Consider the following 26,823-nt stretch of genomic DNA (forward strand, 5'->3'; position numbering starts at 1 on the left):
TCTTCATTTCATTCTTCCTTTATTCCTTCTTTTGGGAAAATCAAATATTTAGAATTTTTTTTTCTCTTCAGTTGACTTTTTCACTTGTATCCTTGTTTTTTGTTGTTGGTTTTGGTTTGTTTTTTCTTCCTTTTAAAAAAATTTTAATAATGCTTATTCATCTTTGAGAGATAGAGACACAGAGTGCAAGCCAGGGAGGGGCAGAGAGAGAGGGAGACACAAAATCCATAGCAGCTCCAGGCTCTGAGCTGTCAGCACAGAGCCCGACATGGGGCTCGAACCCATAAATCGTAAGATCATGACCTGAGCCGAAGTCAGATGCTCAACTGCCTGAGCCACCCAGGTACCCCTTAAGTTTTTATTTTTGTTTAGTGGTTGCTCTGGGCATTAAAGTAGCTAATGACAGTGTAATTCTGTCAACTGCCCCCTCATCCTTTATTCTATTGTTGTTATGTATTTTCCAGAATATGTTACAGCATCATAATTCAGTGTTGTTAATTCTGCCGTAAAATAGCTAGTTGTTTTTAAATAAAGAAAAGAAAAAAAGCTTATCCCCAAATATACCATTTCCAGTGCTCTTTATTTCTTCCTATAAACTTGAGTTTCTATCTGTTATCATTTATATCCTGCTTTAATAACACTCTTTAGTATTTTTATGGTAAGGTAGATGTGTTGGCAACAGATTCTGTCTGCTCTTTATTAGAAAATGTCTTAGTTTACCCCCATATTTGAAGTTATTTTCCCTGGACTTAGAACTCTTGGAGATAGGTTTATTCTTTTAGTACCCTAACGAGGTAATTTTATTATCTTTTGCCTCCACAGATCCTAATGGAAAGTCATCTGTAATTCTTTTCATTGTTCAGTGTATATATTTTGTCTGTTTCTCCTGGATACTTTTAATATTTTTTCCCTAAGTTTTGGCGATCAGTATTTTGACTCAGATGTACTTGCTTGTTTTCTTTGAATTTACCCTTCCTGGGGTCCACTAAGCATTATTGTCTCTGGCTTCTTTTTCCCACCGCAGTGGGAAAAACTCAGGCATCTTATCTATGGTCCAGACAGCAGAATGGACAAAGGGATAACATGAAGTTGCATACCAACTCTCTTCTGAGGAAGTTTCTCAGAAGCAACGTCAAAAGACTCCCATGTGTATCTCATTATCCAGAGTGTAGCCGCAGCTCACCTGTAGCTGCAGAAAAGGCTGGCGGATGTGGCCGTTGTTCTGTGCAGCTAAGCGACCAGATGTGCTATCACAGTGAGGGCAGAGGGACAGGTGTCCGAGACACCAAGCTCTTTCTGCCGCACAGACGCTGCCACAACAGCCAACAAGTGACGGAGCTCTGACGGATCCTGGACTACCTGTCACCCGCTTCTTGGCCCTTCTGTTCCACCCTAGACATCAAGCAGTACAGCACCAAGTACTGGTCAGAAGCTTGGATTTGGGAATCCGACTGCCTAAGTCCAATCCCATCCCTGCCACTTCTTAGCTGTGTAATGTTGGGCAAGTTACTTGGTCTTTCCGTGCCTCTGTTTACCCATCTGGAAAGGGAATAACAGTACTTAGCTCATAGACTTGATACTCGGGTTACATGAGTTATTTTAGCGTTTTAGCTAAACAGCGCCTGGTATGGACAAGTGTTTGCCATTAACAGACGCTGTTTCAACAGATTGTCCTTCTGAGCCTGTGCAGAAACGCTGCCAGAGATATGTCTGCTTGTCACCTCTTCCCACAACTGTTTGCTCTGGGACCCCACCTCCATCTGTCAGCCTCACTGGAGGGCCCAGTGACTGTGCACGGGTCTAGAGAACAGTGTGTGAGCACCACTCGATTCCAAAGCACTCCCTCTTGGATATGTCCAGGGCTCCACCCCGAAGGATTCATGAACATGTGAAATTTGGTTATATTCCAGAGATTGGCTGACAGGCCGGCCTCCCGCCCGTTGTCCTGACCACAGACTGGGTGTCCAGGCAATTTGGAATTTCTCCAGGACTCCTGCTCAAAGGAAGGCGAATCCAACGTTTATTGAGCCCCACCTGTCATATTATTTAATCCTACACAGCTCGGGTCACCTTCATTTCTTATGCAAGAAAATTAAAGCACAGAATGATTAAGTTCTTTTCCCAAGGTCACACAGCTGGTAAAAAGATCCAAAGTTTGGTTTTCTGGCTTTGCATTCCTTGCGTTATACAACTTTGTCCTTTTCTCTCTTGGGAAGGTCCTTTAAGAAGTGGCCAGGGGGTGCAGTGCCTGGATGGCTCAGTCGGTTGAGCCTCCAACTTCGGCTCAGGTCAGATCTCGCGTTCGTAGGTTCGAGCCCCGTGTTGGGCTCTGGGCTGACAGCTCAGAGCCTGGAGCCTGCTTCCAGTTCTGTGTCTCCTTCTCTCTCTGCCCCTCCCCCTCTCATGCTCTGTCTCTCTCTGTATCAAAAGTAAATAAAACTTAAAAAAAAAAAAGAAGTGGCTGGGGAAGATGTGAGTCATTTACAAAGGGTGTCCTATCATTAAGAGGATCATAATTCCTGAGGTGATAGAAATGTAGAATTTTCTGGTCAAAGCAGTGGCGCCTTAGCTTGGGCTTCTGTGATGGTTGGCTTAAATGATAGACATTTACGTCTTACAGTAATGGACACTGAGGACTGGAGATCAGAATTGGAGCAATGGAGGCTGAGAATCGGATGGTTCAGGTTCTAGTGAGGACTTTCTTCCAGACCCTGGACTCAAGTGTTAGCACCCACACCTATGAATTTGATTCCCATCTGTATGCATCTGACCCCCAGTCCATGTCCTCTACGCCGTATCTCCTCCTGAGCACTAGATCTGTAGAGTCAGTTGAGTCCTGAACAGCCAGGAGAGTACCTCAGCTCAACATGCACAAAGCTGAATTCATCCTTCCTCCTGTGTCAACCGTTGCAGTTGGTAACACCACCATCCACCCCGTACCCCCAGTCTGGAAACATATTATAATTATAGCTCCTTCTTCCCAAACACTTATTATTTGCCAATCACTGTGCCAAATGTTTTCTGGAGTTTTTCATTTAAGCTTTGTAAAAACCATATGTTGTTGGCATTATCATCTCCATTCCATGGATGCAAAAACATAAGGTCAAGATGATTAAGGACTTGCCCACAGTCCTGCAGTTACTGGTGGGCAGAGATGGTATTCAAACCCAGTTCCCTTGGCTCCAAAGCCTGTGCTTAACATTACGTCACACAGAGGAGGCACACATACAGGACCAACAGACACGTTTTGCTTGCCTGAGAAATGACTTATCAACATTTTAATGTTTGTTTATTTTTGAGAGAGAGAGACAGAGAGAGAGTGCGAGCCAGAGCGTGAGTTGGGGAGAAGCAGAGAGGCAGACACAGAATCCAAAGCAGGCTCCAGGCTCTGAGCTATCAGCACAGAACCCGACGCGGGGCTCAAACTCATGAGCTATGAGATCATGACCTGAGCCAAAGTGGGATGCTTAACTGACTGAGCCACCTACTTGCCCCAACTTATCAACATTTTAAAATGGGGGGGGGGCGTTCAAACAAGAATCTAGATTTCAGATATTTCTTGAAAATTCATTAGATCTGGCAGCTGGATCCACCTCCCAAGTGGCAAGCTGCTAGTGAGTGGCAGCCACTGATTTTGGAATGCATGCCAGGGGCATGCGCGCTCCAGTTTGCCAATGTCCCTCCCGCTCCTTGCTGTATTCCAACAGGCTCACTTCCTTCATCAACGCTACCCACCCAATCCCTGCCGGCATGTGAATTTTTGGGTCCTGTTACCCTGTCTCTCCTCTCTTCCTTTCTTCTGCCATCTAATTGGTGCCTGAACTGACGGTGTTGCTTGTGAAATCATTTATTGTCTGCCTCACATTCTTCATCTCTATTGCTACTAATTGCTCCTTATAACCTCTCACCCCAATTACTCTAGCAAACACCTGGTCCCCTGCCTCTGGTCTTGACCACCACTAATTTGCTCCCCTCCTCCCCATGGCTTGCAATTAAGGAAACAACAAACTGTGAATGGATGATGTCCAGTGGCTTTGGAATGAAATGTACACTCCTTACGGAGGCACACAGGACTGTTCATGCTCTGGCCTCTGACCAGGGCCCTCATTTATGGTTACTTTCCCACAGTCCTCTTGGCCTTATTGAAATATGGGCTCTCCCCAGTCACGACCCTTCACGTCTCCTTGCCTATTTACTCATCTTCCTTTCTACTTGGAATATTCTATGTGGATTATGTGAATATCTGTGATGGAGTATATCAACACTAATCTAGTGATTGCCTTTCTAAACTTTGAGGGTTTTTTTTTTTTCAATTTTGACTTTATCAGTCACCTATTTCTTTTTCTATCCAGATACAAACAGGATAGAAAACATGAGTCCTGGCTGTGTTTATATATCCTGACAGCTTCATTGGCCCTTCACTGATTTCTCTTCTGTGCAGTAGAACAGATTAGTAGGAGCTCAGGCTTTGGATTCCAGCTCTGCCAATTACTAGTTACGGAAACCTCAACAGGCTACTTCAGGTTTCTGATGTCTTATCACTAAGTAGAGTTACTAAGAGTTCTCTTATCATACAGTTAGGGCGGGCTCAAGTGACATAATGCATGTGAAGGCTTAGAACCTTCTGGTGCTTGTGTGCTCTCAGTGGTCACCATCTTGTTATTATCACTATTTTTATTTAATTCATTTATTCAGCATTGGATCAGGAGCAGTTTCAAGGATTTGCTACCTATCCTTTTAGAACCCACAACAACGTTATGAAGAAAATAATTTCAGCTCCTTTCTGGGTGAGGCAGCAGATTAGGGAGGTCGGGCTTGCCTTGGTCGCTGTTTGTCCTATGACAATATGCAGTTAAGTATCTCCTTTACAGTCAGAGTAACACGGAACGCATCTTGTAAAACATGGAGTTATATTCCACTCTAGGCCATGAAGGGGGCTCTTTGGGGAGTTCAAGTGTTATTAAAACTGATGTGGTACATTTTTAATGTGATTTCTAAAATGTAAAAACTACTGAGAACTTTATAAAATGTTGAATAGTATTGGGTTTTGAAAAAAAAATTTCTATTCTGTATGGAAAAATACCAAGTTGATTATGCCAACTTATGAGGGATGCTTCAGATAATTAAGTCTGGGAGCTATTTTTGTTTGTTTTATGTATTCACCACGCCTTTAACAGTAACAGCAGAAATTGCCAGCATTGCTAGGAGCTCTGTGTGAAGATGGGCAAAAACAAACTTAAATGTAGATAAGAAAAGCTGAAGAGGATATTGGAATAAAAACTCTCTATTAGTAAAATTATTTAACTTTGTTTCTAAAATTTGAACAACCTTCCTTAATTTTTAAGCTGCTCTTAAACTGCTAAAGGGAAGGTTTTCTTAAAGCATTGTTAAATCCCTGCACAGATATGCAAACCTAAAGACCCACATATATGTATGTATACTTTTTAAAATTGAGAAATACTAAAATATACATACAGAAAACAAAATAAAAATCATCTACCAAGTAGCACATTTATTTTATTTATATTTATTTTTAAAGTTTATTTATCAGGGTGCCTGGGTAACTTAGTTGGTTAAGCATCTGACCTCAGCTCAGGTGATGATCTTGCAATTTGTGGGTTCAAACCCCACATCGGGCTCTGTGCTGATGGCTCAGAGCCTAGAGTCTGCTTCAGATTCTGTCTTCCTCTCTTTCTGTCCCTCTCCTGCTCATGCTCTGTCTCTCTCTAACTCTCAAAAATAAGTAAACATTAAAAAATGTTTATATATTTTTGAGAGAGAGAGAGCATGAGTGTGTGCGGGGAAGGGGCAAAGGGAAAGAGAGAGAGAATCCCAAGCAGGCTCCGCACTGTCAGCACAGTGAACGACGACTCTGGACTTGAACTCACGGACCATGAGATCATGACACAAGCGGAAATCAAGAGTTGTTGGACACTAAACAACTGAGCCACCCAGGTGCCCCCACAATTAGCCCATTTAATATTTTTTAATTTAATGCTTTATTAAGGTACAATTTAGATATCATAAATTTCATCCATCCTAGGTATACAACTCCATGTATTTTAGTAAATGTATCACCACAATGCAAAATCAGAACATTTACATCAACCCCAAAGATTGCTCATGGCCATTCTAAGTCATCCCTCTTCCCACCGAGCCCTAGGCAAGCTCCAATCTGTTTTCTATATAGATTTGCTTTTTCTGGACGTTTCTTTTAAGTGGAATCACACAATATGTGTTGGGTTTTTTGTGTGTTTATGTATTTTTGAGAGAGAGAGACAGAGAGAGTGTAAGCAAGCCTGAGAGGGGGAGGGGCAGAGAGACAGAATCCCAAGTGGACTGTGCATTGCTGGCACGGAGCCCCACCCAGGCTCAGTCCCACAAACCATGAGATCATGATCTGAGCCAAAATCAGGAGTCCAACACTCAACTGACCAAGCCACCCAGGTGCCACTACGTGTTGTTTTTTAACTCCTTGTTTCAGCTGGCGTAATTTTTTGAGGTGCATCCACGTTGTAGCAGAAGTTGGAACTTAGCTCCCTTTTATTGCTGAATAATATTCTATTCTCTGGACACAACACAGTCTATCCATTCCAGTAACCAGCTTGAACAAAGGTGTACATATATTCAAGAAACCGCTAACTGTGGCTGCTTCTAGAGAAAAGAATGGGGTGTCAGGGATATGGGTGGGAGATTGTTTTCATTGTTTACTATTTTATATGGGTTTAATTTTTTCAGTTCAGGATTTATCTTTTTTGAAGCAGAGTAAGGCATGTTACTGTATGAAATAAGAGGTGAAGGCCCTCACTTCCCCAATCCCACCTTCCTGAAGGTAATCACCGTTACTAATTTTGGCGTCTTTCTAGATTCTGTAGACACGCACACACATATGCGCCTATATGCCTGTAAATACAATCCTGCCCCTGTGTGTCTATACATTTACAGAGTCCCATGTCTTACATGTCAACAGACTGGAAGCACAAGGCTTCCTATTTTAACCCATGGCCCGCAAAGCCTTACCCAGATCCTTGGACCATCTGTATCTGGAAACGGTGAAAGGAATTAGTCGGTCCACCTTGGGGGAAGAGTGAAGAGCTGCGGACCCGGTTCACCAGCTCTTCGGTGTGAACACGGTTTGCTTACTGACTTGTAACCCTGGGCCGCGTCTTGTGTTTTCCAGGCTACTTCGGGGCGGCCTGCGAAGAGAAGGTGGAGCCGTGCGCCTCATCGCCCTGCCTGAACAACGGCACCTGCCGCGCAGACGGTGCGCGCTTCACCTGCAGCTGCAGCGCGGGCTTCACGGGCCCCGCGTGCGCGCAGCTCGTGGACTTCTGCGCGCTCAGCCCCTGCGCGCACGGCACCTGCCGCAGCGTGGGCACCAGCTACAAGTGCCTCTGTGACCCAGGTGGGTGCCATCTCTCCGCGCTCGGGGCTTGACACCTTTCCCCTTCTTTATGAGCAGTCCAGTCATTATGGAAATATAAGAAAATCCAAGTAAGCAAAATGAAGAAAATTTAGGAAAAAAAAACCAGGCTGAATCTCATAACAGCTTGATTATTATTATTATTTTTTTACGATTTACTAGAGGTCACTGCAGAGCTTTTACGGAATTCCGTGTCTTTGGATCTGTGTTCTTAGGTTCATGGACTGTGTTTTGCCATCCTAATAGGCATAAAAAGCAGGACGCAATCCATTTAGAATTTTCTCATCTATTAAAATTCTTACTCTGTGCACAGGATGTGTTATAGGACCCACGACGCCCCGTGCAAATGTGCAAAAATTCCATCCTTTATTTTCCAAAGATCTTCTGTATTTAGTGTTTTTTATTAGGCACATTTTGATACTCGGAAGTCATCGTGTACTAGTCACAGTGTGTGTCTGTGCAACCTAGCTGTGCGCTCTGAGAACAATGCACGTGGGCAGCTCTTGCGTGTCCCTTCTCTCCCGCCTGCATCTCCGCACGTGCTCGGGCTCTCCAGAAGGCTTTGAGGCGCGGTTCCTCGCAACTGTGCCTGGCCCGGCCACTTCCCTGATTTGGTGTGAGTCCTGGTTCTGCCGTGCCTTCCACTGGATGGTGTCACCTCGTTTCACCTGTTCACTTCTCCTCCTGGGCTGAATCAGCTTTCCAGCCCCTGAAGTCCGACAGTGGGGCATCTGGGTGGCACAGTCGGTTAAGTGTCCCACTTCAGCTCAGGTCATGATCTGGAGGCTCACAAGGGCTCTGTGCTGACAGATTCTGTGTCTCCCTCTCTGTCTGCCCCTCCCCTGCTCATGCTCTTCTCTCTCTTTCTCTGTCAAAAATAAATATTTAAAAAATTATGAAGTTCCAACAGTTACCTTCAGGATCCTTTGTCTGGTCCTTAAAACATTATATTATTGTCTTTGCATATGTCTTCCCCTCTGGGATAGGAGGAAGTTATTTTGTCAGTGACTTTTGTGTAGCAGCCCCAAACCACCCTGGAGTGGGCACAAATCTTCCTGGGTTTTGGGTGCTTCACATCTCTGGTCCTGTCAGTGCCCTCCCTGCAGGGTAGATGGCATTGCGCCACATCTGTGAAAGGCCTCACACTTGCTTCAGTCATGTGTCATGGCCACACGCCCAGAAGGGGGCTGACTGCAGATTCTAGCTCAGGGGCCGCGGCTCTAAGCCCAGAACTTGTAAGGGGCACAGCTTGTACTCCTGAATCAATGCAAGGAATGAGTAGGAGTTGCAACTAAGCATTGAGGGGTGTTCAAAAACCTAGACTTTTAGTTCTCTGGTTTTCTGGTTTTTTAAAGAAGTTTTAATGTTTATTTATACTTGAGAGAGAGAGAGAGAGAGAGAGAGAGAGAGAGAGAGAGAGAGAGAGAGAGAGAGAGAGAGAGAGAGAGAGACAGAATCTGAAGCAGTTTCCAGGCTCTGAGCTGTCAGAACAGAGCCCAATATGGGGCTTGAACTCATCAGCCTCATGAGATCATGACCTGAGCCCATATCAGATGCTTAACCGATCTAGGCAATCTTGTGATTGACATTTTATATGAGAACATTATATATATATTTGTATGAGAGTATTATATATATTTATATGAGAACATTATATAGATTATATACATAATATATATAGTGGAGAGAGAAATAGTGTATATTTGCAGAGAGCAGAGGAAAGAAATATTGAGAAATATTGACTGATTTTAAGTTGGCTCACGTATTTGTGAGAACAGGTAGGTTCTAAATCTATAGTACAAGCTGGCAGGCTGCAAACTCAGGCAGGGATTCTGTGTTACAGTTTTGAGCCTGAATTCCTTCTTAAGAAACACCAGTCTTTGCATTTAGACTTTCAACTGATTAGATGAGGCCCACCAGCATTTTGGAGGGTAATCACTTGACTCAAAGTCTACTGCTTTGTAAATATTAATCTCATTCAAAAGTTCCTTCACAGAAACATCTAGGCTAGTGTTGGACAAAATGGTTGGGTGCTGTGGCTTAGCCAAGTTCACATGCAGCATTGACTATCACAGCAACGTTTTGGGAGTTCCCATTACACATTGAGGTGAAGAAGGTCCCGCACCTCTGGAGGCCACCTTCTTGTGCTTACACCCCTGCTGCCTTGTCCGAGCCATGGTGGAGACGGGCATGGCTTCCCCAGTGGAGGCCCAGTCTTCTTCCCTGCAGGTGGTGGGGGGAGGGCTGTGGCCAGGAGGTGGCAGTGTGGCACCCCTGCCTGCTGGGAGCACACGGCTCCCAGACCACTGTGCTGGCATCGGGACAGGCCCGGGGGGGACACAGTGTCTCTCATGCTGTGACTCAGAAGAGCATGGCTCCCAGCACGTGGCGGGTCAGAACGCACCCTGGAAGCCCCACGCGGCCAGCGGAAGCCCGACCTTTCTGCCTGGCCCCTCCTCGGTAGCATGTGACCAGTGTCCGAGGGTTCTGCTTCCTCCAGTGAAGCCCCACTTGAGAAAAACCCAAACATCACAAACCCATCGACTTCCCCTCCTCTTCCCCTCAGACTTCCTTTCTTAGGCATATTACAATTTTCTACTTAGTTGGCTTTCTTTTATTTTGTCTGTTTGTTTGTTTATTGTTTGAGAGAGAGAAAGAGAGCACAGATTAGAGAGACAGAAGAAGACAGAGAGAACCTTAAGCAGGTTCCGTGTTCAGCATGAAGCCCAACACGAGGCTAGATCCAACAACCTGGGATCATGACCTGAGCCGAAATCAAGAATTGGATGCTCAATCCACTGAGCCATGCTGGCTCCCCTAGTTGGCTTCTTTTTCAAACTTTAAATGGAATGTAGACAGATCCTGCTCTGTGTGCCTTGATGTTATTAAAATGTTGCTCAATACTATGAGGGAGAGTTTATCAGCATGTAAGAGGGGGCTTACCTGGGTCCTAGATAGAAAGTACCTTTCCTGCTCTTTCTCTTCTCACCCCGGAAAGTGAGGACCTGTCTGTGAGATCCCCTCCCATTGACCGTCGTCGTCCCAGGAAACGGACAGGGCATCTCTGGGACCCAGGTTTTATTTTTCTGAATGACGTCTTAGATGTGCGTCAGTTCAACTGCAGTTGTCAAGCCCGGGTGCGGACGAGTTGCTGACCATGGTCTGCTGCGTGCGAGGGCATTAAATGAGAGGCATGCGGCACATTTCCTGGCACGGAGTAGTTAAGAACGAGTCCCTTTCTTTCCAGTGGACATTCCAGCATCTCTTCGTGAGCCTCCAGAAGGGCAAAGCATCCCCCATTGAAAAGCCACTTTCTCCCCCCCGCTCTCTACTTCATTCACAGCCCGCTGGAGCAGTTAGCTTGGAAATAACCAACGTCTAGCCACCAAACGAAGAAACACGTACTGCCTTCCACGATTCCTTCATTTATTAGGCGGTGTCCCCGGGGTAGAGCCTTGGAGTTCTGTCAGAGTTCTCTCATCGAACTTCGAGATAAAATTGCTTTCAAAGGGCTTGCTTCCTCAGATCATTAGGTGACATTGTGTGAAATAAAAAAGGCATCTTAACATCTGGCAAGAATTTACATTTTAAGAGGTGAAAATGACAATTCTCTGAATGTGAAATTTTTAGCCTTAATCTTGTGGAGCATGTAATTGCTTTATCGCTAGTTTGCATAATAGAAGATTCTCATGAGAATAGGTGAAATTGGGTGTCTCGCTGAAAAGCGGCAATCCTGATCATCTTATAGAGAGCAAGCCGATCCCTATTTCGTAGAATGACAGCAGATTGAAATCATGTCAGGTTGATAATTAGTTCCCATCTGACAAAATGCCATTTGGGTGACTGCAAATCAGACCTGCCAGGTTCTTTATTTTCAAACCTCATTTTTAGCTTATCAGGCTAGGGATTTCTGATGGGATTTTAATATTAAATAATAAAATGTCAGTACTGAGTAATCACTGAAAGATTATCTTGCAGTGACAGTGTTAAGTGATAGGCCACACATCCTCTAAAAAAATTGCGAATTGAAATCTCCCAGAGACTAGAGAAGGTGAGAGTTTGGAACCCAGCAAACATTGTAGCACCACGGCGTAAGGGACTTGTTGGAGGGTGCGCCCTTGTCCTTGCGGGTAGAAGCCGTGGTCCTTCGTGTGTTCTCAGTGCGACGGTGGCATCTGGAGATGAAGGTCATTTGGATGATGGCCAGTACTGGAGGGGATCCCTGGTGGGAGGTGGTTTGCCTGAGTTCACTGGTCTTGGCTCCCATCTAATGCTATTGTGTTACTACTCTGACCCGGTTAGTTGAATTGACTCAACTGTGCCATTAGAGAGTCTACCTCAAGTTACTATTTAAGGAATTTAAAATATAAGGCAGCAGAGGATTTTTACATGGAAAAATATCAGTTTTTAAAAACTTTTTTAATGTTTATTTATTTTTGAGAGAGAGAGACAGAGGATGAGCAGGGGAGGGGCAAAGAGAGAGGGAGACACAGAATCTGGAGCAGCTCCAGGCTCTGAGTTGTCAGCACAGAGTCCAACGTGGGGCTTGTATCCACAAGCCATGAGCTCATGACCTGAGCCAAGTTGGATGCTTAACCGACTGAGCCACCCAGGTGCCCCTCAAATAATCAGTTTTTATCTTGGATGTTCATTGATTGTCACAAGTGAGACTGGTCCTGGGACAGCTTGCCAATCATGTGTCTCCACTGATTTTTCTCTCCCATAGGGTTGGTAACTCATTTAGATCATCCAGACTATAAAAGAAAGTTTAGACTTCTTTTCCAAATTAAAAAAATTTTTTAAGGAAATCACAGGAATTTCAGGTACTGCTTTTTCTACTTTTTACATATGCCTCACGTGTGGGCTGCGTCTCTGATCTCTGTGGCCCAAAACACAGCTAGCATTGCTCCCTTTAAACTCAGACTTGGCAGTATCAGCACTCTGATAGTGTCTTCTAGAAACACAGTCTAAGATAAGACTTATTGTTGGCATTTTGATAGCAATTCAACAGCAATAAAGAAAAACAAGCACACCTACAAGATATGAAGACATTTAGCTCACTAATGAATGCATAATTACATTTAGATTCTTGGATAAGTGCCGTGGACAGCTTTTATCTTTTATGGACCAGAAAACTTTATTTATTAGATTCACTGAGATGAAGACAATTCTTGTATTTAACAAGCTTTAGAGGATTCCTGATCTATATCACAGATTCCTGAGAATTATTGACTGTGTACCATACATTGGCTCCTGTCCCCTCATCCCAATCCTGTTACCATGCCCTTCCTTTGTTATATTTCAAAATATGATGTCTGCCCTCCACTTGGGATACCAGATAGGATCCTGTCTACCTAGCTAACAGCTGTAGTAACTCTTCCTAATCTGTACTCTACCTACGAAAAAAATTTAACTCTCTACATTGACATCATGGTGACAGTAAGAAGAGAAGACACTGACAGCTGGGAGCTTGTTGGACAGTTACAAGTAGGCCTTGGAGGTGTTGGGAGCTGACCTAGTGCTGTGCTCACAACCGGGCCATTGTGTGTCCTGTTGGACACAGGGACATAATCCCATGGAAACTGGTGTCAGACATGGTCACTAATAGGCCATGATAAAGTGAGACAAACAAGACCGTTTCATAATTCTAAGTACAGAGAAAAACAAAGTCACAAAATCCACAAAATACCACAACCCCCCTTCTTTCATGAGGGCCAGCCTTTTCTTCATTAATTACAGCTTTAGCCTTGATCTGGCTTGCCCTTGCCATAAGCAAGATTCATTGAGATACTCAAGCTGAGAACTACTCCTGCTTTCTGACAGCGCCCACTCTAGAGTGGATCCTCCCCAAATCGTCAGCTTGAGTTCAGATCCTGTAAGTAGCCTCTAACTCCCTTTTATTGAGCCACCTCCTGGTGCCCCTGATGTGCTTTCTCCCTCGCTGCAATGAGTAATAGACTAGGCTTATCCAGCTACAGCTGTGTCCTTGGTGGCCTTTAGTTGAAGAGCACTGACTGTATTTAATTGACTGAAATGCTCAAAGTATCAAAGGTTCAATTGACTGAACTTTTGTATCAACTACAGCTCAGTCAGAACTTCCAATGGGTTGGACAAGGAGATACTGTGGATTGATACACTGGGGAAGAACACTATGGAACACAAGTCTTAGGGGGGTGTGGGCCGGGGAGGAGAGAGGAAGTTCAGACAACAGGAGGTGCACTGGTCTGCCGAACAAGGGGCCCTAGAGGCAGTAATGAGTGGTGAGGCTGAGGGGCTCATTGGGGCACACGGGGGATACTCTAGATGCTGACTTTGGAACATGAAGACCTGCAGGCATTTTGCACTGGATGCGAACTAACCTGCGTTTTAGAAAGATTATTTGGAGAGAATTGGGAGATTTCTAGGAAGAATGGGGAAGAAAGATTATTCTGGTAGACTTTGATATTACAAACAGAATTTCAGTCCAGAAGGGCTGGCAAGACAGCAGGGGAGTCAGGAAGCTTAGGCAGGTGGAAATGACATGAACTCATGGCAATGGGAAGGAAAAGTTGGACCTAAAATCTAGTTGATGGGTCGAATCGTCAGAGTTTGGTTTTCAACCGAATGCAGGGAACTAAGTTCTGAAGGGAGTCGAAGGTACTTCTCTGGCTGTAACTTGGGAAACTCAGAGTAATAGGGAGATGTGCAGAAGGAACTGTGTGCATTTTGGTACACAGGCCCCCAAAGGTGGGATGCGCCATTAGGCAGTTGTGACTTGATGGGCGAAGAGACTAAATGAGAGAAATGAGGATGGAGCCTGGGGGTATCGGCGCTAGAGAAAGTCAAGACAACCACTGCAACGGATGGGGGTGGGGGAAGGGACAGCTAGGGGGGTCGGAGAGTTTGCAGGGAGGGGGGCTGAAGCAGTGGCAGCAAGAGGCATCACTGAGCTGGGAAAGACACTGGGTGAGCAGCTCAGCTGGGGACATTAGTGGGGGCCCGGGGGGGGGGCACTGCCCAGGGTGTGAGGAACAGGGTCACCGCGGGCCCAGGGAGAAACTGAGTCAGACTTGCCCACACCACAGGCTGCTGAGGAGCCTGCCTCCATGGTGTCCGAGATGTGGCCACAGCCATTCATCATCTCCATTTTGTTTTCATTCTAATTTGGGGGACATTCAGGGAGAATTAGTGCTATTTGCCTTCTTTAGGCCAGTGCCCTGAGGGATTAATAGAAGGAGAGAAAAGGACGCCAGTAAAGAGTAAAGAGCACTTCACTAATGGAGCATATGGAATTTTTATGAGATTCTTGACGTTAAGAATCTATTCACAAGGCTGCTTTTTAACCTCGCTTTAAATGGCTAAGCCGACTGTAGGAAAGTGTTGATGAACTGGCCTGTAATTACGGAGGATTTCTGTTCCGTCTGCTCCCACCGCTCCGCTTAAAATTCCAGTAGTTGAGAGCTCATTCGTGGCTGAACTATTGTCGAAAGAGAATGAGACTTACCTCCTGGCAGCAGTGTTCAGAGTAGTCTGGGAGGGCAGCAGAAAGCGCTTTACATCATCTGACCAGGAACGCAGGTGGGAGATGGCAGCTGATAACAGCTTGGTCTCTAAGCAGTGCATTTCCGAGAATGGCCCTCTTTGAAGCAGAGCCAGCACATAATTGCAGGAACTTCTGATGAAGTTCATGGCCATGGAGGTCAGATGGGGACATACTTGTAACTATTCTGTAACAATGCCACTGACTCTTGTTTTGTTTTGTGCTTGGGAATTAACCGTGATCCGATCACTAATGTTTTGGGGCTTCTGAGAGTCTGGGCATCTGGAAGGTAGCATTGAATGTCAGCATGCTCGCCTCTCTTACCACTGTGATAGGAAGGGGCCTGGCTAAGAGTTGAGGAGAGCTGAATTCAAGTCCTAGCTTTGTCATTGAACAGCGGTGCGGTTGGCCTCTGCTGGCCTTAGCTGGCCCTCTTCTACAAAATGGGGATAAACTACGAAGCTCAAATGAAGTGATGCATGTTGTCATGCGCTTTGAAATCGATAAAACAGTGAAGCAGCCGTGCAGAGGTGAGCTATGCCTTTTCCTGGGGAAGATCGGTGAGGAATTATTACATCTGTGCTGGGATTCTTTTCATATGAAGTTCAAGGCTCGAGTTGGAGTAGACGTGGGATCCGTCTTCATGGCATGGTGGATACAGGTCCAAACAGCTTCCAGGATTCAGTGGCTGTGGTGATAAATATCTAAGTGCCTGGTGCTGGGCAGAGCTCTTTACTTGGAATGGCCACTTGGATCCCATAGTCCTTAAGTAGTGGGGCCACAGTGGTTATCATTTCTTGGCCCAAGAAGACAGAAATAGTTAAGGATGAAGCTGGCCACGTGGGATCCAGACCCCAGGAAATGGGGTCAAAGTCTGTGGCTTTGACTCACCAGTGGTACATAAAGGACTGAACAAGGAAACATTTTAGCCAGATTTTCTAAGCAGTAGTTGTCTTAATAGCTACCGCAAAAGAACTCATTAAGTTGGGGTTCTTCAGGTGTTGATTTGGCCATATTGATTCAGGCAGTGCCCTCTATCCAGGCGACTTTGCCTAAGTGGCTCCCATCTGCAAGAACCGCCTGCATCCAGACTCTGCCAGTCACTTGACAAATATTCTCTCTTACTTAATCCGGGATGATAGTGGGCCTACTTTTTTATTCAAGGGCAAGGAAATCGAGGCAGGGAGAGTTTAAACAACAGGAGGTGGAGGTCACGGAGCCACAGATTTCACTGGGCTTACCTAAGCACAGAAGCTCCTTACTACTCTGGACAGATGCCTACTCATGGAGTCCCAAGTTGTATGTGAACCTGGGCACTCATTGATGTTTGAGTCAGTCATGAGAAGAAGCTTCTAGACTCCCTGTGTCTCAGCACAGCTCCTGAGATCAGGCCTGAAAAGTGGCTGTGGCTATTGTCTAGTGAGTGGCTCTTGCCCAACACTTTTTTACTTCCTACCACAGAGAAGCACAGTTCTGGCTTTCAAAAAATTGAACTGCTTGTGGTAGTTGGGACCCTTTTGCTTTTGATACTCTGCAGGTTCAGCTGCTTTGAAATCAATGCCGAGGGCTACTTGGGACTGAAACCCATGACTGTATCTCACCTGATGTCTGCTGGTGGCACTTCTTTAAAGAAACTGCTCTCCTGTGACTCAGATGAGAAAAGCAGACATGACCACATGACAAACATGTCACCCTTCAGCGCAGAGGGCCTCTTCTTGATTGGTGCTTCTCACTCCCAGGCTCCCCCAACGCCTAGAAGCAATTTGACCTTTTTTCTTCCCACCAGAATCTGAAAGTCTCTTGCATTGATTGTTGTATGCCATGGGGGCCTTTGATGCTGTTTCTTTTCACCCGGCTCTGGTAATGTCCCTGGAATGTTCTTTCCTCTTCATATTTGGCTTTTATTTTTTAGTTCTTTGCCTCCAGAGAGCTCAGATGTCCTACCTTCCAGGGTCACTCCTTCTCGTGGGAGTGGTTCAGTGGCATTGGTCTCTTGTCCCTGTCAGTAGAGAGGATCAGCTGGGCTTCACATCCCCAGGGCTGGAGACCCTGTGACCACATGGCCATTGTAGGTGATGTCAGAGATATATGGTGACTCATGGCAGCCCACCTCCTGAGTCCCAGGTAGACAACCCACCAGGAGATTTGTCTGCCTCTATGTTTTCTTCTGGTCTTTCAGTCTTCACCGTGCTTTTAAATTCTTTACTGACAAACCTGAGAACAAGGCTCTGCATTTCTTCCACTAGTTTTCTCTCACAGTCATTAATTTTCAGGGTAAGGGCACACGATGAAAGTTGCTGCCTATGCTGGGTGCTTTTACAAAATTGCTTCAGTTTTAATGAAGATCCAGGGCCCTTAGGTTTGCCTGCAGCAGAGTGATACATGACCTCTTTTTTTAATTCCAGCACATTGTCAACGCAAAGCACTTGCTGATTTTGCAGAGCGGCATGACCTCTCCGGTGTCATCATGGGCTTCCTGATGCAATGTCTCCATGCTCCCATTTGGCTCTATAAGACTTGCCTAGACAGATCGTTAGCTGTTTGGACTGAAATCTTAATGATGCGTTCGTGATTATTATCAGGATCATGTTTCATTGTTCTCAATACCAGATGATTTCTACGATATAGATCAGAGTGAATGTCCAAGATTTAATTCATTAGTAAAGTATATCTTTATTTTTTATTTTTTATGGTTTTTTTAAATTTATTTTTGAGAGACAGAGAGAGAGACAGTGAGCAGGGGATGGTCAGAGAGAGAGGGAGACACAGAGTCTGAAGCAGGCTCCAGGCTATGAGCTAGCTGTCAGCACAGAGCCTGATGCGGGGTTCAAACCCACGAACTGTGAGATCATGACCTGAGCCGAAGCTGGATGTTTAAACAACTCAGCCACCCAGGTGCCCCAAAGTATATCTTTTATATTGGATAAGCCCAACTGAAAATAAGTGTGGACTAAGAAATAGGTACAGCCTGGTGATCTGATTTGGAGACAGCTTTCCTTCATCTATTACCTCCTAAAAATACCTTTCCTAATAGTTCTCTGATGCCTAAAAGTTTATGTGTGTGGTTTTATTCCTTTAAGTCAGGCAATGTCTCTGCTAATGAAATCTCTCTATTAATTAGTTACTGCTGCATAACAAAACACTCCAAGATCCGGTAGCTTAATACAATCTTTTCTTGCTTATGACTCCGTGGTTGATAATTTGGGCAGGGCTTAGCTGGGGTGTCTCTTCTCTGCTCCACATGGTGTTAGAGGTGCTCCTTCATGCTTTTGTGGTCATCCAGCAAGTTAGCCAGAGATTGGCCGGTCCCCAAAGACCTCACACACAAGTCTGGCTCTTGGCTTGAATGATGGGGAGATCTGGGTGACATGTTGTGCATCATCCAGCAAACCAGTCTAGGTTTCTTCACGTGGAAGCTGGGTTCCGAAAGCAGCAAGAAAGGACCGGCCCAATGCACATTTTCAAAAGTTTCTTCTGTTATGTTTGCTAACTTCTCACTGGTGGGAGTATATCATAGGGTCAGGTCTGTAGCTACAGAGAATTTGTGGCCACCTTTTTTTTGGTAATCTGCCATAATCTTAAACCTAAATATGTGAGGAATGTGCATGAATTTAATATATTTATAAGAACAGATCTGAGGATAAAGATAGTTGAAAAACAAAAACAATGTATAGTTATGACTGGGTGAAAGATGAGGTCCCATTGAACTTGCCCGCCCAAGAAATAAGGAAGACTCAGATACAATCACTTTCCCTATGTCCTGGCTTCTTCATAGTTCTGTGTAGATTGAGCCTCATCTCTGCTTTATTTCAAGGAAGTTTTATGTTCTGCTTATGTTATTGATATACATACTCTACTAGGGGCTACACTTTTGATTTTTTGCTGCTTTATAACTTCTTCAATGAATAAATTCCCTATTTTTAGGCATCCTTCATGATCACTTAGTAGAGGCAACAGGAACAGAACTCAGGATTTACTCAAATAATTGAGCTCCCATTTCAGTTCATTTGCTTTTATAAATTTTCTTTGTAATCCAACTGCCTCAAGGTACAGTAGCTCTGGTGGTTAGTTTCCTCCGTGAAGTTCTCCCCCCCCATTAATAACTTTATTTTATGTGTTTCTGTTTCTTATTTTGAATATTATTTATTTTTGTTTTTTATTTTAATTTATTTTGAGAGAGAGAGAGCAGGGGAGGGGCAGAGAGAGAGAGGGAGACAGAGAATCCCAAGCAGATGCCACACTGTCAGTGCAGCCCCTTATGGGGCTCAAGCTCACAAACCAGGAGATCATGATCTAAGCCTAAATTAAGAGTTGTATACTTAACCGACTAAGCCATCCAGGCACTCCTCTTGTTTTGACTTTCTAATGTGAAGAAAGTACAAGGGACAATATACAAAACTGTGTAGCCATTACATATATTTTCTTAAGTTTTTATTTAAATCCCAGCTAGTTAACCTACAGTGTAGTATTAGCTTCAGGTGTACAATATGGTGATTCAGCACTTCCATACAACATCCGATGCTCATCTTGACAAGTGCCCTCCTTGATCCCCATCACCTATTTTCCCCATCTCCCACTCACCACCCTGTGGTAACTATCAGTTTGTTCTCTAGAGTTAAGAGTCTAGTTCTTTCTTTGCCTCTTTCTCTCTTTTTCCTTCTTTGCTCATTTGTTTTGTTTCTTAAATTCCACATGAGTGAAACCATATAGCATTTGTCTTTCTCTGACTGACTTAGCATGATACTCTGTAGTTCCATCCATGTTGTTGCAAACGGCAAGAGTTCATTCCTTTTTTATGGCTGAATAATATTCCATTGCACGTATCACAGCTTCTTTATCCTTTCATCAGTCAATGGATACCTGGGCTGTTTCCATAAATTGGCCATTGTAGATAATGCTGATATAAACATAGGGGTGCATATGTCCCTTTGAGTTAGTAATTTTGCATTCTTTGGGTAAATATCTAGTAGTGCAATTGCTAGATCATAGGGTAGTTCTATTTTTAACTTTTTGAGGAAATTCCGTATTGCTTTTCAGAAAGGCTGCACCAGTTTGCATTCCCATCAATGGTGCACCTGCACATCTTCTCCAACACCTGTTGTTTCTTGTGTTGTTGGTTTTAGCCATTCTGACAGCGTATTTACTTTAGAATAACAGTGACTAAGGAGGAGGTTGAAGGATTGCTTTGTTTTGTGCCTTCGAGTGCCCTCGGTGACATGCAAAGGAAAGCAAAGATACCTGTGAAAAAATCTACCTCTGCATTGTGGAGTCCATACACCAGAATTTTCTGGAATACTTTTGATCACAGCGTTTTGTTTTCCAGCACACAAGTAGTTTGGTAGTAACCACCCCACCCCAGCACTGGAAACAACATAACTTTGTCAGATCATGTTTTCAATTTTTGGTTTGTAAAAATTATTGTAGATTGTCTGCCATTTTTATTTTTCTTTTTGACTGAAAAAATTTTCCTCAGATTTTTTTTGGGTATGATTGACATATAACACTGTGTAAATTAAGAAGGTACAATGTGTTTATTTGATACACTTATGTAATACTGCAAAATTGTTACCACCATAGCAAAGTTAACACCATCATGTCACCTAATTACTAGTTCTGATTTGTGGCAAGAACCTTTAAGATCCTAGTTTCTTAGCAACTTTCAAGTATGTAACACAGTAATTAAATAATCACTATGTTGTACATTAGCTCCCCAGAACTTTTTGCAACTTTTGACCTATCTCTCCTTAACCCCAGGAATTCTATTCTCTGTTTCTTTAAGCTCTGTCTACCATTTTCTGATGGTCTTCCATCAGTGATATTTCTATGGGTTTAGGGAACTGGGTCAGAGATGTGGGGAGAACTTCACTCACTAATCTTAATTTAGGCTTGTTTCTCCACATTCTGATTGGATATATATGACTCCCGGTCCTACAAGGAGAAAAAACGTGTGCCACTTCTGTTCTATTGTTACCTTCCCTCATTCTGGCCTTTCTCTTCAAATTTGGCACCTGCTGTCAGTTTGGGATTCCTTTGCATTGCTTTCTTCCCTTAAGCAAATTGGAGAGGAGTGTAGTTTTCATTTAGTCCATGCATCTGTGGTTGGTAGGTCATCTGCTCACGTTTCACTATTGTTTATTTATAGGCCTGTGACTGGCACATGTTCTGACGGTGTGCTCTGTGGTTGTTTTTGATATGCTGAGGGGAAGCCGTATCTAACACCTGCTGTGGATAACTGCTACCACTTCCTTGCCCTTTTGAGAATCAGAAGTTGTGGAAGATGCTGTGCGCTTTGCTGTTGTATAGATCAGTGGCTCTCACACTTCAGTGTGCATTAGAATCACAGAGAGTTCAAGCCCCACGTCAGGCTCTCTTCCTAAATCAGAGCTCTGGGCTCCGCCCACAGAGTTTGAGGGCAAACACCTCCAAAGACTATCCAGTGATAATGGAGTAAGTAAATTAAAATCAAATTTAAGCAATAGTTCATGAAATACAGTTAAAAAGATTGAAACATTTAAAAACTTTTCTGTGCTTTACTGTTTAAAAATTCCTTTTTAGGGATGCCTCAGTGACTCAGTCTGTGAAGCATCTGACTTCAGCTCAGATCATGATCTCACCGTTCATGGGTTCATGAGTTCAAGTCCCACATTAGGCTCTCTACTGTGAGTGTGGAGCCCGCTTCAGATCCTCTGTCTCCCTCTCTCTCTGCTCCTGCCCCACTTGCACTCCCTGTGTCTCTCAAAATATATAAAACTTAAAAAACAACCCTCTTACTTAATATACATACTCGCATGAAAATAATCATCTAAGATTTATTTTCTTCCAAAAGTGCTGTAATAGAACCTAAATCTTTGATTACACCCTAACACTTACCTCTTGCCTCTTTGGGGCCCTGTGTCGGTCTTGATGCATTCCATACTGAACTACCTCTAGAATGTGAGGTCTTTGAGCCTACCTCTTTTCTTATTTCCTTTTTTTAAATGTTTATTTATTTTGAGAGAGAGCGAGCAAGCATGAGCAAGGCAGGGCAGAGAGAGAGAGAGAGGAGAGAGAGAGAGTCCCAAGCAGGCTCCATGCTGTCAGCACAGACCCTTGGGGTCATAACCTGAGCTGAAATCAAGAGTCAGAAACTTATCCAACTGAGCCACTCAGACGCCACCTACCTTTTCTTTTCTAAATCTCTTCATCATTATCCTCATCTCAAGTATAAACCATGCCATTTTTTAATGTATTTGTAAATATACTAGTCAAATGTAATACTTCACTTCTTGTTTATAAGGAAACATGGTCTACAATAATCCTTAAAATCAAACTTATAAAATATTGTCATTAACTTAATCTTGAATCAGTGCTTTAAACATAGTGTCATAAGAATTTGCATTTATTTTTAATTTAAAAAGTTTAAGTTCTTATTTATTTATTTTGAAAGAGAGAGGGGGAGAGCGGGGAGGGGCTGAGGGAGAGAGAGAGAGAGAGAGAGAGAGAGAGAATGGCAAGCAGGCTCTGCACTTTCAGCTCAGAGCCTGACACAGGGCTGGAGCGCATGAGCCATGAGATCATGACCCAAGCTGAAATCAAGCATCAGATGCTTAACCAACTGAGCCATGCAGGCGCCCCTCTAGCCCCTCTAAAATTCGCATTTAAAAAATACTTTCTAGAGGGAGTCAGTAAGAAAACCCAGACCACTTTAGAATGAATATTCTTAACCGTAGCTACCACATGTTTAGAGGACATAGTGGTGAGTTTGTTCGTAAGCCATAAAGAAATAGGTGAACGTTAAGCTTTATTATTACAGGAAATGAGATTTCTTCTTTACATATTTGCGTCCCCTTGCGCATGTATTTCCCTTTTGTAAAACACTTCTTCGTGTTGCTCCTCCTTTGTTGAACTCTCCAGTAACTTTTTTCCTCTGCGTTCAGCTGGTGTAGATCATAGGGAGAATTCACCCTCTAGTGGTCAAAAGCATCATGAAAAAAACCCCACCATTATAAAGAGTAACTGTTACAAAGAGATTGACTTTTTTCTTGTGACTAATCTGTGACCTAGTTCCGATGGCAAATCTAAGATAAGACTCCTGGAAATGTTCAGATAACATAGAAAACCCTCCCCAAATGATAGACAGGTTTAAACTTTGGTTTGTGTTTCTACTTAAAGGCTCACTGGGGGGTTCTTGGGCATTCAGGGGTATCATCTACAATACATTCTTTAATTTCTCCTTTAATTTTTTTTTGGAGGAGAATACTAACTATTTATAAGGATAGAATTCAGAACAGTAGTGGTTTGCTTTTCCAGTGTATGTTTAAGATTTTTCCCTTCAAATGTGAATTAATGATGATTTGCCTTCTATTAATAAATCTATAGAGATGTTTCAGAATTTTCAACATCTCCAAAGATTTTCTTTTTTTAAGTGTTAAAAGATGCAGTTCTCTTTATAAAAAAGGTTTTTTGGGGGGCACTTGGGTGGCTTAGTCAGTTAAGCATCCGACTTTTTCTCAGGCCATGATCTCATGGTCCGTGAGTTCAAGCCCTGCATCAGGCTCTATGTGGACAGCTTGGAGCCTGGAGCCTGTTTCGGATTCTGTGTCTCCCTGTCTCTCTGTCCCTCCATTGCTCATGCCCTCTTTCTCTGTCTCTCTCTTTCTGTCTCTCTGTTGCTCTCTCTCTCAAAAATAAACATTAAAAAATTCTTTTAAAGTTTTTTTTATTAGCAGTGCACTTTATTGTGATGGTTGTTAAATGGTCTTAAAATGTCTTTTTCTCCAGTAAGACTAGATTTTTTTCCTTCATGCACCCCTCCACCTAAAATTTACTCTTTGTGAAGTCAGCATTTTCTTAATGTTACCAGTTACCTTCCGCCCAAATAGCTGGAGACACAGAGCACGTGTACTGTTTCCCTGGGGAATCAGCAACCCGATTTCGAATCACGACAGTACAAAGAAATGACTATGAAAGCACCTATGGCGCTTTCTTCTTGTGTTAAGCAAGTAGCATATTTTCAGTGTGGAAAATTAGAAAGTGGAAACATGCACATTTAAAATATAAAGAAGCATCCTTTAAATTCACCACCTGACAAAAACTACTGTCAATTTCAGGATATGTTTCCACAGGCATTTTTATTTTTCCAAATCGGACATTGGCCAAGAAAAGGACTCGTGCTGTAAATTATTTATGCAAAGGTGAGTTTGCCCCATGAGTCCGTCTTCTTAGCAAATTCCACTCCTGCAGTGTGTTTGAACATCTTCTGTATTTCACCAACCTGTGTGCTCAGGAAATGAGAGGAGAACGGGCAGTTGCTAAAGAGAAAATACAGAGTTTGGGATCAAAGTTTGAGCTGTGAGTCAAGGTTTTACTTCCAGCAGGAAACCGGCTCCAGCACAGAGAATCTCAGGATATGAGGCTGAGGAATGGCTAAGGGGTAGGTTTTTAAAAAAGCCAAATGCAGGCACCTGGGTGGATCCGTCGGTTGAGTGGCCAACTTCGGCTCAGGTCATGATTTCATAGTTCATGATTTCATAGTTCATGGGTTCAAGCCCCACGTTGGGCTCTGTGCTGACAGCTCAGAGCCGGTAGCCTGCTTCAGATTCTGTGTCCCTCTCTTGCTCTGCCCCTCCCCTGCTGATGCGCGCATGCTCTCTCTCTCAAGAATAGATAATCATTAAGAAAATTAAAAAAAATAAAAAAGCCAAATGTGATCAGACTGTTTTGTGTTAGAAAAGCCCAGGTGTTGGAGCTTCTGGCTCATGAAGTCTGGGCTCGTGTGCCTGTGCAAATGCAGATCCTGTGGCATTTTGTGCTTTTCCAGTAAGCAGGCTCTGCAGCCTATGGGAAGCAGTGATTCAGGCCAATGGTCCCCTCTAGGGTTATGATGCTTAGTGCCTCTGTTGCACATTTGAGGTGGGCTCCTATTTCAGAATTACAGCACCTTCATTGTCTTTTAAAATCAGGTTTGCGCCGAGGTCAGTGGACCAGAGGGACACCTGGCAGGTGGATCATGCAGGGGGCATGTGTTACGGTATGCCAGGCAGGTTCCTTGTGTTACCAGGCACTCCCGTGAAACGCCAAGTGCGTGGCCTCCTGGGGGCGGGGCAGGGGCCCTCCTTGTATATGACTTCAGTGACTTCTGTTGCCACAGGCGCCCATGAGTTACCTTGATGGACGATGTCATACACTGGCATTGAGCCAGTGATACCGGGATGGCCCAGAGCTCCCCGCCTGGAAACCCTACACACTGGGCGGCAAGAAGAGGCTAGTGGAAGGAAAATGGTGTCAAATCCATTTTATTTGAATAAAGATAACTGGGGAGGCGAAAATCCTACAGTGGGTCTTCACTCAAATGTCAGATCGCTTCCCCCTCCAGGGCCCCAGCGTCTTGATGGATGCCGAAGGGCCCTGCCCACGGTCAGGCGGTCATTACACCAGGTGGCGTTGTGGCTCCACAGGGGACCCGAGACTTCTGGAGTAATTCTACCATGTCTGCACCAGTTTCTCTTTCTCTCTGTCTTTTTAGGTATTCTTCCTCTGTGCCGTCCCCCTTTCCTCCCTGCCCCCGAGCTCCCCCCTTGATGTTCTGGATCCCTGTTTTCCTCTGGCTCCATCTCCGGTCCCTCACCTCCTTCTCTTTCTGCTCTCCCTCCCTCTCTCTGCTTCTTCCCTCCCCCAATGTATGTCTTCTGACCCCAAACCTTTCTTTTTTAGCTATCACACAATAGATCCCCTCAGTCCCTAGTTCAGTCATTGTCAGTGTGGTCAGACTTCAGAAGATTGTCACTGAAATGAGTTGACGTTCTTTCTTCAAATTGCTTCCATCTCTCTTGGGAGAAACTGTTAATTCCTTCTGTTCAGTTAAGATCTGCTTCCAGAAAGTGGTTTTCTGCACCTTTCCATCCCATCCCCTATACCAGCCCCACCGTATTAATGAGATTCTGTTGTACTGGAAAGTGCCTAGAGCAGAAACTGGCCTCTGGAAGGGGGATTAGTAAATGACAGTTCCTTCATTCCTTCCAGAAGGAATCACAGCGTCTCTAAATAAGACAGGGCAGGACCCTGGGACTCCCATCCATCCTCTCTCTTTCTCACCCTCCACATCCTACTTCTTACCAGTGTTGCTGTTTTACTTTTTAAATGGCTCTCGACCTTTATTCTCTAACTGGCCCCGCCCCACCCTCATCCCGGGCCATGTTTTCCCTGGGACTCTTGCCATACCTCTTAACTGATTTCGCCACATCGATTCTTGTGGGTCTTTCCCCCATTCTCCAGAAGACTCATCTTTCTGAAAGGCAAATCTGCGTTTTCATGTCCTGGCCCCCATTCCACTGAAAGGTCACCTGGTGCCTGCCTGTCTCTTGCTTCTTCTCTGTCCTCTGCTCTTTGGTAGACCGTGGTCCATCTCCGGAATGAGCCAAAGGCTGGGTCCCCTCACCAGGGGACTCCTGCACTCTCCGCCTGTCCTGCCTTGAATTCCCCTGGGTGCATCTCCCACCTTATTGATACCTATGCACAACCCACCTCTCAGTTCACTGTCCTCAGGGCAGCCTCTCTGGAGCTCCGTCAAGGCTAGCTCTCCTGCTTCTCCTTCACCCGGCATCCTAGGACCCCGCGTTGCTTGCATTCACCCAGTTAGGGTTTCACATTTGCTTGGATGATTGCTTTGTGTCTCTTTCCTTTAAATGCCCCTAGTAGAGGGATTATGTCTATTTTGACACCGTGCCGGGCACTTAGGAAGCATTCAATCACTGTGTGTGGTGCTAAAGAATGAATCCATCAAGGAGGTAAACAGGAGACCCAGAACGTGGCCCACCTTCACTCAGTGACAGTGAAGGGCAGCAGCAGCCTACGGGGATGGGGCTGACAGACTCACAGCATGAACTCTTAGGATATGACGTAT

At 44.3% G+C, this 26,823-nt stretch overlaps 1 protein-coding gene across 1 annotated transcript in view; it reads left to right on the forward strand.

Moving 5' to 3' along the window:
* Positions 1 to 26,823, forward strand: part of DNER (delta/notch like EGF repeat containing) — a 292,299-nt gene that overhangs the window by 218,775 nt on the left and 46,701 nt on the right. Inside the window, exon 10 of the mRNA XM_029932873.1 lies at positions 7,181 to 7,405. Coding sequence (XP_029788733.1) covers positions 7,181 to 7,405 — 225 coding nt within the window. The remainder of the gene's footprint in view (positions 1 to 7,180; positions 7,406 to 26,823) is intronic.

Source organism: Suricata suricatta, chromosome 3 (assembly GCF_006229205.1).
Source record: "Suricata suricatta isolate VVHF042 chromosome 3, meerkat_22Aug2017_6uvM2_HiC, whole genome shotgun sequence".
NCBI lineage: Eukaryota > Metazoa > Chordata > Mammalia > Carnivora > Herpestidae > Suricata > Suricata suricatta.